Source organism: Ruditapes philippinarum, unplaced genomic scaffold (assembly GCF_026571515.1).
Source record: "Ruditapes philippinarum isolate M1 unplaced genomic scaffold, ASM2657151v2 ctg2673_1_1_1_1, whole genome shotgun sequence".
In the NCBI taxonomy this organism is placed as follows: Eukaryota; Metazoa; Mollusca; class Bivalvia; order Venerida; family Veneridae; genus Ruditapes; species Ruditapes philippinarum.
In genome coordinates, this window is record NW_026862642.1 from 63793 (window position 1) to 80416 (window position 16624).

General features: G+C 30.6%; 1 protein-coding gene across 21 annotated transcripts in view; it reads left to right on the top strand.

Annotated features, from left to right (window-relative positions):
* The window catches only part of LOC132719692 (putative uncharacterized protein DDB_G0271606), a 51558-nt gene extending 37430 nt beyond the window's left edge, over positions 1-14128 (top strand). For 16 of the 21 annotated variants that reach the window (XM_060703510.1, XM_060703516.1, XM_060703513.1 and 13 more), the window contains 5 exons: positions 720-884; positions 2157-2333; positions 3270-3333; positions 6698-6746; positions 12130-14128. In XM_060703510.1, the coding sequence (XP_060559493.1) occupies positions 720-884; positions 2157-2333; positions 3270-3333; positions 6698-6744 (453 nt within the window). In that variant the 3' untranslated portion in view covers positions 6745-6746; positions 12130-14128. Of the gene's footprint in view, positions 1-719; positions 885-2156; positions 2334-3269; positions 3334-5075; positions 5116-6697; positions 6763-12129 lie in introns of all 21 variants that reach the window. The other 5 variants (XR_009624262.1, XR_009624263.1, XM_060703514.1 and 2 more) reach the window with 5 other exon arrangements.
* The last annotated feature ends 2496 nt before the right edge of the window (positions 14129-16624 follow it).

The window sequence follows — 16624 nt, forward strand, 5'->3', positions numbered from 1 at the left end:
CTTCCCTGACTGTTATCGCTTAAATGAAAGGGTCTATATAATTATATGTACTAGCTTACAATTTCCTAAGCAAATTTTATTTTGGTTAGTATATTGTTCTGTGTTTGTGTATCACTGGTTTAAAACTTGACTATGTGAGAAATAGTGTACTTACATGGTGTTTGCAACACTCTTTGGTAAATTTTTGTCTGCCTGTTTGTATCTTCACAACTGCTGAAGAGAATAGGTTGAAACTTCACACACTTGTTCACTTTGATTATGTAACATGCAAGACACGTGTCCTATAACATGAGTTACCTTTTTACAGAGTTATGTGCCTTTTCTTTCTGTCAAGCACTGAGAATCATAGTCAAGTGCTTAAGCCCTGAGGTGCTCCTCCTTCTGGCTAAGGGGTTGCTTTTAAGGGTTGAGCCACCCTTTATCCCTGCATGACCGCAAGAGGCGGCTAAATGGGATCAAATTACTGGAGTCTATGCATCTCTTAGCTCCAGCAGGTGGGCTGGTTTGACCTAAGTCATTAAGCAAATATTAACATTTGAGGTTAACAAAATCATCTTCCCTGTCTTGGCACCATATGACTTAAATTGAGTTATTGTGCCCTAAAACCAAACAAAACAAATGCTGAAAAACTGAGATAATCAAGTACTCTACCTTACAGACTGCTTTTGTTCCGTGTAATAATGATTTGTAAAACCTGCTTTTTATTCTTATTCAATAAGGATGGTCATGGTATTCAGCAAGAACAGCATCAGATAGGAAGACCTAACTTAGATCATGAGCCTATAGATAATCACCTGGGCAGCAAGGATATTGATACTAAAGTTCATGGGGGTGATGGTAACCATGACAATAGAATAGAAAACCAGGGGCCAGTTAATTTACAGGTGAGTAAAATGTCCGAAAATTTAAAGATTTTATTTTGTTCTCTTAAAGGAGCTCCACTGAGGTCAAAAAAGCCTATAAAAATAGAATTGTAAAAGTTTTATATTAGTCAAAGGAAGCAATTAAAGAGGAAAAATCTGAAAAGAATAATGGAAAAAAGTGATCAGAATTTAATTGAAAAGTGATTTTCTGTGCAATTCTTTAATATTTCAAGACCGATCAAGTCAAAAAGACTCACTGGAGTTCCTTTGATAATACAGTGATGTAATATTAAATGGAAATAGATGGAGGTAATATCTTTCATATACTGCACAGGTCCTAAGTAAAATACAGGATATTATAAGTTTCTTTTAAAAAACAGAAAGTTCAGAGCTTTTGTCTTTAACTGTCTACAAGTACAAGTGTTATATCAGAATCAGTTTTATCTTCCCATTATCTAAAAGGGACTCCACTGAGGTTTTTTTGACATGATCGGACTGGAAATATTTTATAAAGATTAATAATCCATTTGATAAAGGTCTAGATCAATAACTTATGTGCAAAATTTCAGATCAGTTGCCCACTTCGTTTTTCCAGAATAATTATTCTTAATGTGCAAAATTATCAAAAATTGAAAAGCATTACAATGCTTTTCATTCAAAATTAGGCTAAAATAGCACAAACATACGATTTTCAAATTATTCTGATATATTTTTCTTAAATATCTTATGCATATCTGCATAAGTGCCCCCCCCCCCCCCCCCCCAGCTGATCTATGTATGAAATTTAAATTTTATGTTTTATGGCTTTTTGACCTCATTGGAGTTCCTATAAGCTTTTTTATTTGTGATGTTTAATTTAGAGGATGAAACAATAATACATAAGACCTCACGGTACCCATATTTTTACCTCTAAATTTTTGGCCATTCAGCATAGCATTTAAATCTAGTATATATTGATTTCATTGGATTTATGTTCCAGAAGAAATGCAACAAATCATATATTAAGGTTATCCCTTTAGTGGTAAATTTGATAAATTGTCAAATATAAGTGACAAAATGACTAATGGCAGCAGAATCTACTGATCAAGATTCGCACATTAATGCTGTCTTACCATGGTCTACATAGTTCTCCATTCAGTTGGTACTTATTTTGAAAATTTGCCCTTTTAATTTTGAATGGGGTTAATAGATGAACTGGTCTATTAAGATATTTATTGTGGTAAGGGTGGTAAGGGTTTATCAATAATAATTCAAAGAAAAAGAATGGTGATGAAATGTTATATATTATTACAGGTACAGGAACCAAACTTACATGGTGATTCAGATAAAAACAAGTTATTAAAGGATGATGAGTTACGTTTCCGGCCTCATATACCTATACCTGACAATCAGATACAACCAGTCGTCCCTGTAGATGACAGTCATAGACAAGAACAGCTGGACATTCCAATAGGAAAAGGCAACAATCAGGTTAATAAATAATAATTGGACTTGAGATTTTAGTTTTGATGAAAAAAAAAATCTTTAAAAGGGAAATCCCTGGAGAGCGATTTATCCAGATTTTGATTTATTGATTCTGTTATATGTTATATGAAATATGCAACATCTCCTAGTCCCTAAAGCAACATGCGTCCACTCTATCAAATCCCCCATCCCATCTAGCAACATCCCTCACACCCTCTAGCATCATCTGCCTTGCCCTTTTACAACATTACTCGCCCTCTAGCAACATTGCAGCAAATCTAATCAAGGAAATTATTAGCTTATAAAGAAATACATAAATGACTTGTTTATTGTTACATATGGTTAAGAACATATCATTAGCATTGCTATGTTGTATTGATGTCAAATGACATTCCAGCCACTGCTGTACAATTGAATGCTGCCAGGATCTGTTAATAATGGCGGCGTGACTGAGTGCTTAACGCTTCTGACTAGTTAAATATAGGATTGCTGGCCACATGTGTCCAAACCCCATCAGGGGCAAGCCGTTGTGTCTGTGAGCTAGAAACATTACTCTCCTTGTTTAGTACTGGTTGGTTCCAGGAATGGATTTGACAGTGTTTCAATAAGCTTATAGTTTCCAACACATTCAAACTAAGATATAATAGTTTAAACTAAATAATGATAACATTTGTAGAAACCAGCCATTTTATCATATGGAAGTTTCATGGAGGAGCACCTGAGATAGTCCTCTGACAGTAAAACTGAAATTTTACCATATGACTATTACATAATAGTGGTGTCACTGAAAAAAAAAATACTTTGGAGTATTGAACAAACATAACTGAATCTTTAGCAAATTATATATATTTTCATAATAATAAGTACATTATATCAGATGTAATATTCTGTTTTGATTTGATAATATCAATGTATGTTTTCTACATTTTATCATCTGTATAGGAAGATAACAGGAACGAGGGTAGACTAGGTGCTGGAGGAATGGCTGACGAGGATAATGATGATGGTATGTAACTATATCATGTTAATAACAAACTAGTAGTTAAGAGGCTTGTTGCCTATTGTCTGTTGCTTTAGGACTATTCATTTTTCTATGCAACATATTTTTTCTATGATACACTGTATTGGATTGATATGAAATGCCATTTTGTCATCCACTGCTGTTTGGAGTGATTTAAAGAAAAGAAATTAGAAGTTACTTTTGAGAAACGACTGGTCAGTAGTGGTACAGAATTAAATAGGAGTGTCTGTGACTTAGTGGTAAAGGTCTTTGACTTGAGAAACTTGACCCTCAACCCTTGGAATCCCGCCAAGTGAGGAAACTGTCCAGCTAGCTTTCAGGTGTATGAAATAATGCACTGAGGAGACCCTGAGGTCTTAGTCATTAATAAGCTGTCAAGTTGCCATATGACCTTTTCAGTGTAGATGCGACTTAAACCCAACTCTAAAAATAATTAAAAAAGGAACATTGCTGATATTGCCCACAATACTGTAAAATATGCAGTAATCATTTAAAAGAAAACGAGCAAATGTAACTTCATTTGATTTAATTGTGATAAATATTTGAAATTGAATTTTATAAAGTTTCATTTTAACCCTTAACCTGCTGGAACTGATGAGGCAAGCCAGCATATCCGTCCAGTCTGACTAGGCTATATACTGTTGACTGACTAACTTTTAATGTCCATCTTGATATCCCCAAAATTAAAAAATGGACAGTTCCATAAATGGAAGCTGAACCATTCCACTGAAGCAATTCAGCAGGATAAGGGGTAAAACATTAAATTAATTAGTTGAACTATATGTCATGTTAGATTTGTTGTAAGTTTTGGTTTGTGTGTATCAGTAAAATATATATTTATACTTGCAAGTGTGATCTTTTAAATAGAATGGGAAATATATGTATGATATATATTCACTAAAGTTTGATGTCATAACTTTATTAATGACAAACCATTTAGTAAATTGTTTGCTTTAATGTAGTTTAAAGTCCAACATGTGACTGATTCTCTCTATCTGTCATGGCTCAATTCCATTCAGTCATTCAGGACATTGTATTTTTTATACAAATAATTTTACATAAATTATTATAATTTAAAGGAACTCCACTGAAGTTCAAAAGCTTCAAAAAATAAGAAGTGTAATTCCTTATATAGATCAGCTGGGGCACTTAAAACTGCAAGAAATATACTCAAAAATAAATTGAACGTCATATTTTTGTGCTATTCTTAGCCAGATTGGAGTGAAAAGTGTTGCAACCCTTTTCAAATTTTGGTCTATGTTCATGTTTGGTCATTTTTCACCATCACAATAATTATTTCAGAAAAAACTGAGTGAGCGATTGATCTGAAATTTTGTTCACAAGCTATTGGTTACATCAAATGGAACATGAATCTTGAAAAATAACTTCCACCCTTGTCACATCAAAGAAACTTAGTGGAGTCCCTTTAAGATTTTTGTATTATTCATACAAATCATATTTCATAAATTGTAACGATTTAAGATTGTATTATTTATACAAATAATATTACATAAACTATATCGATTTAAGGTATCTTAGATACTGCTTTGATTTTTAGTGTATTTAAAATCCAAATAAAATATTCTTCTAACAGGAATTAATACCGAAACGATCCAAGAAAAATAGGGTATAAAATTGTAGTTGAACGGTGTACAATGTAAAAAGTAATGGAATTTTAATGACAAATGATAAAAACTGAAAGTTTACAGTTACATGATTTGTTTCAGGATTTTATAGGAATTAATAACAATCAGGACTAATTATATGGTAACTTTATAACTCAATAATTGGCTTAGATGATGCATGCATGACATATATATACGTAAGAATGTCAATGTTCTAAAATACATATATACAGGTCAATGAGAATAACATATACATAGGATAAAAGGTGTGTTTAAACCAGAAATTCAATAAAGTATTGGTGCCTGTAAAAATGGTTAAGTTGATGGTATGTTAGAAAAAAAGACATATGATACCATATATTTCCAATTTTGTTTTTAATACTTAGCTGTTGGCACATGAATGTTGATGTCCAAAATAGCTATATACATGTAGTACATGAGTGAAAGGTCCACTGTTTCAGAACTTACGAAGTTAAGTCTAAATGCATGATTAAAGACAGTATGTCTAAACGTGATACCCTACTCAGAGCTTATTTAGATGGTTTCTAAGTTTAGTGGCCCCTAGGATATTCTGCAAGCAAGTTGAATGTGCATTGACTGTTGTTAAGCAAGTGCTTGTTTCCGTGTATATGAAAAAAGACTATGGTTTGGAAAGTCAATAGCTGTAAAAGTGAAATGTTTGGGGCTGTAAGTGCCAATGAAAACAGACAAGAAGACTTTAGTTACTGTGGGGCATCTTAGTTACTGACGGGCATCTTCTAATCAAAGATATCTGGGGCTAAAATGGAATCGGTCTTTTAAAGAATGTAATGTAGAGATAATAGAAGTAATATTTTCAGAGAAAGCAGTTTTAACATGGTAACAAAACTAGGTTGATAATATTATGTTCTTCCAAACTGGCACTAAACCAAAATCACCCTGTTTACTGTTGTTTATGCAAAGATAAGGGTTAAAGGTCAACTAACAACTGTTTTATTGATTCCTTGATAATAACATGTGCCACATATTGATGATTTTAGCATGATATGTATGTAAACATGATACTGTGATGAAAAATATTTAAATTTGTTCTGTTCTGTTTATGATCAGTATGTGTGTTTATAAAATTGTACTGTGTGTTCTCTGTTCACTTTAATGTACTGGTACCATATGTTTTCTTTACATGCATGTACTATGTGTTCTCTTCACATGAATGTACTATGTGTTCTCTTCACATGAATGTACTACATGTGTTTGTTCATATGAATGTACTATGTGTTTTCTGTTCACATGAATATACTATTTGATCTGTGTTCACATGAATGTACTATGTGATCTGTGTTCACATGAATGTATTATGTGATCTGTGTTCACATGAATGTATTATGTGATCTGTGTTCACATGAATATACTATGTGATCTGTGTTCACATGAATGTACTGTGTGATCTGTGTTCACATGAATGTATTATGTGATCTGTGTTCACATGAATGTATTATGTGATCTGTGTTCACATGAATATACTATGTGATCTGTGTTCACATGAATGTACTGTGTGATCTGTGTTCACATGAATGTACTGTGTGATCTGTGTTCACATGAATGTATTATGTGATCTGTGTTCACATGAATGTACTATGACTGTGTTCTACATTGTCATGAATGTACTATATGTTTTTTGTTCACATCAATGTACTATGTGTTTTCTGTTCACATGAATGTACTGTTATTCTAAATAATTTCAGAGTATGATGATGATTATGATAAAGAGAATGACAAAGATGAATATTAAAGGTGAAGGTTATTGAATGTAGGTCAAGGTCATTTTGTTGTGTGATCTATTTATAGCAGCATGCTCTGTATGATTATGTAGTATGTATGTGTACTAATATATAGCATTTACACATTTGCTGTGAGCAGCATTCAATATTTTTTTCTGATTTGAGTTGTAGTGACTTTAATTTAGAAGATTCAAAATTTGAGTCCAGAAGAATTTTTGTTGACCTTGCTTGAACTTAGAATTTATTTTGTAGTTATTTTTTTCTTATTTGAGTCATAAATAGCGGGTGCTAAGGATTTTAAGTTTAGCATAGCAGTTAATAGTGTAAGATTTTAATATTGTTTATAAGGGAAAATAACGTCATTCTAATGAAAAACAATATAGTTTTCCTTTTGAAATATTAACTGTTTAAAATTCACCTAAGTTAGAATATAGTGGCATAAAATTTTCAACGTTTATCAAGCTGGGCCATAATTATTAATAAGCAAAAAAGAAAAGTTTTTTTTTAAGTGTTAGAAACACAAAAAAAGTGGTTAGAATTATAGACTTATTGAAAAAAATCAGTTACATATATGAATTATTTTCCATATTTTTATGTAAGATTTTTTTAAGTTAAGAGTCATTTATAATCACTAACAGGTCTTGCATGGGTGGGGTTTGCTATTTTACTTCTATGATTGTAACTCACTTCAGAGAGCACTCAATCTTTAGTTTTTTTTAATAGTTTAACTTAGTACTTTCAGATAGTTTTAATTCCTGAAAACACATAGCACAATTACTTACAATTAATAATTCTAAAATGAACAGGTATAAATGACATGTTGGTATCTTTTAACAAAATTTTCAATGTATTAGGTACATTGAGATATTTCAAAAGTAAAATTCTTTAACATCCAATTAAATGGATAAGATCTCTGACTTAAAGTTACTTGTCAATAATTAACTGCTGTGGGCTTCAATATAACGCAAAGTATTAGTGTTTTAATGCCACATTTTTCCACTTAGATTTGCATCCTATATACTGTATTATACAATTTAGATTGCACTTTTGTCTATTCAGCTGGAAACTTGTCATTGTCAGGGTTTTTTGAAATCTAAATATAATATATGAAACAGCATGCTTAATGTAGTTTTCTGCCTTTTTCAATTAATGAAAAATTAATATTATACTATTCATGGCATACTTATATTTGTTGTTTTTGTGAATAGGTAAATCCACAAATTTAAGATCCAACAAAATTGTATTTTTGTATAACTTGCATTATTATTATTTGCATTTTGCTTTCTTGCAATTATATTTCAACAGATAATCCATGAATGGTAAAAAAACAACAACACAAAAATGGCGTTTTTAACAGTCACGCAATTTCATGCCCAGGAAATTCAGTGATTTCACTGTAGTCTTGTAATGTTGAATAATACAATACTGAAAGTTATTTTTGTCTGTCTTAACTAACGATAATGGATTAATAACCAAGATATAGAGGATATTTGTTTGTGTGTAAGATGAAATTTTATTTCATCGAGTGAGCTTAAAAACAGTATTCTCACGAGTGGCATAACCACGAGTGAGAATTCTGTTTTTAAAAATTCACAAGATGAAATAGAATTACATCTTACACAAAAAACAAACAAATTATCTTTTTATTATCGTTTTCGACGGGGGATATAGAAAAAGTCTCCGTCCGTCCGCCCTACCTTCCGTCCGTCCGTCCTTCCGTTTGACATTTTTGTCCGGAGCATATCTCTAAAAGTATTTGAGTTATCAACTTGAAACTTCATAGGTGGATAGACCTCATTGAGGAGGAGTGCAGTGCACAAGAATGATAACTCTACCCTGCATAATTTTTGAGTTATTGCCCTTTGTTATTTTTCAAAATTGATTTTTGTCCAGAGCATAACTCCAAAAGCCTATGAGATCTCAACATGAAACTTCATAGGTGCATAGATCTCACTCAGGAGGTGTGCAGTGCACAAGAATGATAACTCTACCTTTCATAATTTTTGAGTTATTGCCCTTTGTTATTTTTCTTACTTAATTTTTCACCTGAGTGAGGCATAACTCAAAAAGTGTTTGAGATATCAACATGAAATGTCATAGGTGGATAGATCTTATTGAGGAGAAATGTTGTGCGCAAGAATGATAACTCTTCCCTATACAATTTTTGAGTTATTGCCCTTTGTTCTTTTTCATGCTATTTTGTCCAGAGCTTATCTCAAAAAGTATTTGAGGTATCAACTGGAAACTTCATAGGTGGATGGATCTCATTGAGGAGGAGTGCAGTGCACAAGAATGATAACTCTACCCTGCATAATTTTTGAGTTATTGCCCTTTGTTATTTTTCAAAATTAATTTTTGTCCAGAGCATAACTCAAAAGGCCTTTGAGATATCATTATGAAACTTCATAGGTGCATAGATCTAATTCATTTCATGGATAAATCAGTAATCCATTGAAAAGCATAAAATAAATGAGGACATTGAAATTGTATTTTTTTTATGTATGAAAATTCTGCACAATATAATGGTAATTATAATATATGTAGCCGCTTCAACATATTATAAAGTCAACATTGTATCTGTTTAAGAGCTTTTCTATTTTATATAACTTCTCTCTTGTCTGAATTTGAGTTCTGGATTTATCAAGCTTTGTTTTTTGCTTATTCATAGATTTCAGAGTCATTAATTTAATCTTATTTTATTGCTAATACATAAATGTAAATATACACAAAAACTAGAGGTTTTCGAAATAATAAATAGCAAAAAGGTAATGGGCCCAAGTTCTGACATATGTGATCCTCCCGCCCCAAAAGTAAATGATAAATGATACAGAATAGAGCTGTGAACAGTATAGACACTGTAAAACTGTTGAGATGTGAAAATTAACATGTCTTGAGTTGTCTTACTTTATTTGCTTTTCTTTTAAAATAAATTAAATATTACAATAATATATTTTAAGCTTAATTTTGCCAAAATTAGGGAAAATAAGGTTACTTGAGTTTGCTCTGAATAATCAGATGTTAAAATTGGCACATGAATATGAGAGCGGTTGGTTTTTAAAGGAACTCCACTGAGGTCAAAAAGCCTAAAAACATAAATTTGAACTTTGTATATAGATCAAGTGAAACACTTAAAATGAAAACATCTGTAAAAAGATTACAAAAGAAATATGCGTGGTCAAACGAAATTAAAAATTGATTTTTTTGTTTTTCTCCAATTTGAGAGAAATGCATTGTATTTAACACTTTTCATTTCTGGGTTATTTAGCACATTTAAAATAACGATTCAGGATTCAGAAGAAAAAAAAAACGGGTTATGGAATTATCTTGAAATTTAAAAACTATTTATTGGTCTAGACCTCCAATGGTACACAAATCGTGGAAAAATAATTTCATTCCCTTCATGTCAAGAAACATTAGTGGAGTCCCTTTAATATTTATATCAATTATTGGCTGATATATACAGAACTAAATAGTTTATCAAGATTATTTAAAAAGCAAAATAAGAATACAGTTTTATATTTCATGTAATTAAAGTATGTATTCAGCTATTAATTAAGTAAGCATGCTGCAAATATGTAACAACCTATTGACCTTGTATAAATTTTGTTATGGCACTGCCTGTGTCTGTATGCAATGTTATATTGTCTTTGCTTTGATTGCCTGCCTGCCTTGTAAGCCCTGCAAGGAAAGTCTAAGATCTTCTGACTTCGGAAATACAAGGTCAAGTCTTGGCTGACTGCACACGTTAATTATTTAATAATTAGAAAATTTAATGAAAACATTATATTAAATTTGTTGGTTTTACTTTTTAGCTCACCTGAGCACACTGTGTTTAAGGTGAGCTAGACTGATAACTCACTGTCAGTTGTCTGTCTAAGTGTCCACTTTTTTCTTCAAACAACATCTCCATCTAAACCAGTGAGTCAGTGTTAGGAATATTTCTTTGTTAATCCACTACAACATTGTTGAATTAATGTTGATAAATAAAAAAGCAACACACTTTGGAGTGAAGTTTTGTGCTTATAAAAATCTGAGAAAAAAAATATTTGTAGATTGCAGACTCAGTTTTGATTGTGTCTGTTTATTAAGAGATTACAAAGAAAATTGAATGAAGAAAATTTATAAGCTTGGGTTAGTGATACAGGGCTGTCATAGCCCTCTTGGTTAGTAAATATGGAATATATTACAATAACAAGTGAACTTCTTTCCTTTTTGCCATGTAAGCAAAGGGCAAGATGAAATATTAAATTTGAGTACAATACTGAATTCTATTGGAGAATTAATAATATCTGTCAAAACTATATTGGACAAGGTGGTGGTTGAGTCTGATATAAGTTTAGCAGCTGTGTACGAGTCCAATAGAATCAGTATTGTTCTCATCCATGTTTAATTGCCTCCTTATTTCACACCACATTTTTGGCATGTTGACAGAACTAAGCTTCTTTAATTTCAATAAGGATTTGATATTGATTTTGAACTCTCAAAAAATCAACACAAAGCTAGATAGGGTCCGATATAGATTTGGTATGAACCTAATCCGACTCTGGAATTGGAGACAAGGCTATAAGGGGTTTGATATGGACTTTTTGGACTCTAGAGACGAAAATAATAGTAAATTGATAAGATGGTATCCAAAAACGATACCTATTATATGTATGGTGTGAAATTTAACTGAAATGTTTAATATTAAGAGAAAGTTATTTTTCTTGATTCCATAAATTATGTGCATGCCTTCCTGGTATCAACTTTTGGCACCATGAAATTACCTTTTTCTGATCTATAAAATATTGTCAAAATATATCTGATTAATATTTATAGTGCTTCTTAATATATTTAGACAAAAAAACATGTGAAAAACAAATTATTAACCATTTTATTTTCAGCAACTAGATATTTTCAATTCTATCATAATTATTAAACAAGTTTATGAAAAAAAGATTTTTGAAATAATAATGAAAAAAGTTTTAAACTGGATAATATGCATTTGTCTTTGCACAGTCACCTGTTATAATGTTGGGCTATTGTTTTAAAAAAGTTCATTTGATATTAAAGTGTCATATGAAGTTTATAAACAGAGTTTTCATCTATACACTTTATGTAATAAAGACTATGTTTGTTATTTAACACATAATTTGTCACCTTAGTGCAATAACTGAATAACTGCTATTAAATTTAGAAGCACTTATGTTATTGCACTAAGGTGACAAAATTTTTATTATGTACTTTATATTTTGTGATTCTTCATGAAATCTCAGAATTGACTTTTTGTGTTCTTTCTACTTATATCATCACTATTTATAAACTGAGAGGTGTATTTATTATGAGAAATACACTATGGTTGGTCATAAAGATAATGTCATTATTCTTTATAACTTAAGAAATCTGTTTATTTTCAGGTGAAAAAGCACATTTGCCAGTTCTCAATGCAGGGAGGGTGTGAGTTGAGGACACAGTCTGTGATATTGTAGAAATACAACTTGAGAACCATTCCGCACATCATAGCAACAAAGTCATGTGATTTCCTTCCATAGCAACCAGATCTTCATAAATATACCATTTGAGTTTGGAGCCAAGACTTTGTGATATTGTGTATCCTAGCAACCTAGTCATGTGATCATGTGTGGTGATTGGAGAAACAAGTTGTAAAAAATATATACAATGAATTTCATTCTTTAAAAGGAAAAGTGATAAAAAAACCCATGTTGTTAGGTACACTAGTGTTCAGGTTATGGTTATCTCCCCTTTTAGAGTTGTTAAATTGATTCTTGATGAAATATTGTACATATATGTATTATCATTATCTATATGTTACATATTTACAACTTATATTTTGCCTTTACTGAGAAAACTGAAACAAAGTTTAATGGTTTATTTCATATATTTAACCCCCAATTACGGATAATAATTTTTGACAGACTAGTTAAATTTTCAAGAATTATGCCCATTATAATGACCATTTCAGTTTTCTTACTTTGAAACATATTATTATTTATTTATTATTGATACTTTTCTGCAATGTGCTACTCAGTACAATCATGTAGTTTCATCATATACCTTTACTCAACAATGTTAGAAAGGGCCACAACTCCTACAAACATTTTGTTAGAAATTTTGTATTTATACCATTATTTTGATTCTTGGTCAAGATATGTATATTGTTTGACAGTTTCAATACTTTAGTAAAAAAATCTCCCAAATTGTGATCAGCAATTGTCAATGTTGTTCATAATCTTTAATGAGTAGATATTCTAGGCGAGAATTTTTTTTCGCCAGTTGTTGTATGTTTTGAGAAAGTTTTTGTTAGACATTTTATGTTTAATTTGTTGATACATGACCTTTGTTAATGAATTACATCTAATGAATGTGCCTTTAACATTTTTATATAGACTTAAATAGGTCCAAATTTTACCTTATAATCAGTATTGAAAAGTAAATGTGAGAATGCTTTAAATGAATACTGCTAGAATTTTTGTAATAAACTTTTGAACAGAAAATTTGAAAAGGATTTAAATTTATATTATGCAATAGTATGGAAAAATGAATGTCTTGATGTTGATTAAATAAGAAATACATAATTATACTACTTAATATAATTTTTTTTTATTTAGCTTTTTTTGTTTGTGAAATACATGTAATAGATCGCACAAAGCAATTTATTTAGTACATTATGCTAGATAAAGCTTTAAACCATGTTATGTCTATAAAAACCACCTATTATTTTAGTACAGTATTGATATGCTATGTTTAGTTTGTATATAAAGCTATATAGTTAAAGTATTTACACACTGTAATGGGCCTTTATATAATACACATGCTAGATGAGCAGAACATTTTAAGTGATATTTATCAAATATTTATATATACAAATGTATATTACTTATAAACTTATATACATATTATACATATTATTATATAATGAAACATTCTGCAAAAAGATAACAACAAAAAAAAAGAGAAAAAAGGCTGAAAAAGAAGAATTTTGTATTGATAAATTTAACATGTCTTACTCTATCACATCACTATGTTGAGGATTGATCGTGGATGGGAATGTTTTAGATTAAAGCCACATTACATTGTTGTATAAGGTATATAAACTATGCAACCACCATTGATGGTGATTTCTTATTGAAATATGTCTACCAGTTTCAGTATGATAGGACATTAGGACACTGGTCCATCTGCCTGAGGAAAATTGCCTTGTTTATCAACTGACTTCTAACAATGCCGTTATCCATTTACCTGTACAGTTTGACTTTTACTTTTCATGGGACAAATAAAGTAGTATAGTTAATAGGAAAAGTTGCTATTAGATAAGCATTGCAATGTCTCTTCGAGATTTTAAATTATCACCATGGAAATTATGAATGATATAAAATGAAAATTTGTACTGGCACTAGTAATATTACATTGACTCAGTATTTCAACAAAAAAAGAAGTCCCAATTTGAAAGCTTTTAAAATATATTGGTTAGGAGAACTAGCCATATTCATTCATTCATGGAATAGTATATGAGTAATCTGCAGTCTAGATGCAAAATCAAGTTGTTAAATTTGAAAAAAATTGAACATTTTTTTTTTTTTGTTAAATTTGAAAAAAAAAATGAGAAAAGAAATTTTGTTATATTTGAAAAAGAAAATGTGAAAAATAAAACAGTTTATGATTAATGTTGCGAGCAAACAGCCTTGAGTAGGTATTGTTTTAATACAAAACCATTGTAAATAAGGATACTCACCATTTTTGTACTACCATATCGGAGTAATGTTTTTACGGCATCACATGAACGTTGCGCTATTGTGATATTGTATATTATATAAAATGTAGTGTGTAGTTTCACAAATATTTTTGAGCATTGGCAAATTTATCACTTTGATGAAGGAATTTTAAGAATTATATATTTTGATTTTATCAAGCAAGTAAAAAAGCATTAGGACACTGCCGTCACTGATTACTGAAGATGAAAAACATTAAACAAATGTCATATATAAAAATTTGAGAAAAATGCGTTATTTTAATTTTTTTATTAAAAGTATTGAAATTTATTTTTTTGCTTTTGTAAGGTAGATTTTATAAGTTAAGTTATATTTTAAGATGTTTAAGTATTTGTTATTGAATGTATGTACATTGTAGAATGATAAATGCATGTTACAGATTCATATACTTGTTCTTTAATGATTTCTTTATTGAATTGTTTATGATATATAGTTAATTAAGCTGTTGTTAAATACATAGATTTTAGTTATGTAAATAATCATGTAGTAAAAGTTCTATTTCTTTAGCTTATGATTGTTAAACCTGCTCTTTGGTAGAGACAGTACAATGGGTGGGCTGTATGCTGAAATTTAAAAAGACATTAAGTTAAAAATAGATACATTTGTAGAATTCATGGTGTTTCAGAAATTGATGACATTTGAAAGCAATGCTTTGTGGTTGAAATGGAGTGATTTTCATGAGCATTTGTACATGTGTCATAATTGTTTATTCTGTATTTGAACATTCACTTAGTGTCATAATTGCCTGTGGCTTGTAATTCAGTAATCTTTTTAATGAAAATGTTGGATTGTATGTTTATTCTTAATAAGTTCATGTGTGTATTAAAGAGTTTTTGTTTTATTTCTCTCTGGTTAAAATACACCTTTAAATTGAATGAATATATAATTCTCAGAACAAACCTATCAAGAATCAACAGGAGTCAGACAGTAAGTGCATTATCACAAATAAGTGTAAGATATTTTTTTCTGCTTTGTATTTAAGTACAAGTAGAACTAAATGTCAAAGACATATTAAGATGATTATTGAATCATTATCTATTGAACTTAAGCTCGAGGGATGTTGCTCACAAAATGTTGTCATTGTATTTAGATTAGAATTAATGAAAATAATGAGCTGTGCCATGACATTACCAAGATAGTGCATTTGCAACCAGCATGGATCCAGACCAGCCTGCACATGCGTGCAGTCTGATCAGGATCCATGCTGTATGCTATCAGTTCCTCTACTTGTTAGTTGAGGGTATGTAAGCAAACAGCATGGATCCTGATCAGACTGCGCGAATGCGCAGGCTGGTCTGGATACATGCTGGTCGCAAACGCACTATGTTGGTTTTGTCATGGCATGGCTCATTTATAATTTATCAGTGCCTTAGTTGAGCCCAGCTCTTTAGATAACCAGAGTTACTTTCAAAATGTACAAGATACAGCTGATACAGGAAATCATGTTAGATTGTTGTTGTAGCTTTATTAAAGTCAGTCAATACCATGCAAAAGATTTTCTATTATATTGGATAAGTGCTGATGAGAAAATTAGGAGCGCATGTTTATTATTAGACTACATTACAGACACATTATGCCTTAGAAACAAATAAAATTTTACGTCGTTTGAAAGGGCAAACATGAATCTTATATAATGTTTAGATAATGGTTTTAGAGAATGTTCGATGTTTGTTACCTGAAGAAAGTAATGATATATGTGAAATAATTTTTCATCAAAGTATCAAAATGTAAACAACATATTATTTTGACTTTCATACAAAATTCTTATTCACAATAACTCTACTAAAAGCAACAGATAAAGAAGATTTGTCAGCTAATTGACCATTGAGTAACTTTTTGAATACTGTAAAAGAACGCCAAAATTGAAAAACCTTTTAGTAATAAAAATAAAAGCATTTCTGTGCCATAATGGGCCTTTAATATAATTATTTATATGTGAAAATGCCATCTTAGTTAGCTAGAGATTAGATTCTCAAAAAATATCTCGCTAATCAGCTGAAAACAGTGTTAATTGGATAATTGTTGTTTTCTTTTTATCACTTGAATTCATTTTAGACTCATTTTTAGCTCACCTGAGCACGAAGTGCTCAAAGGTGAGCTTTTGTCATCACTCTGCGTCCGT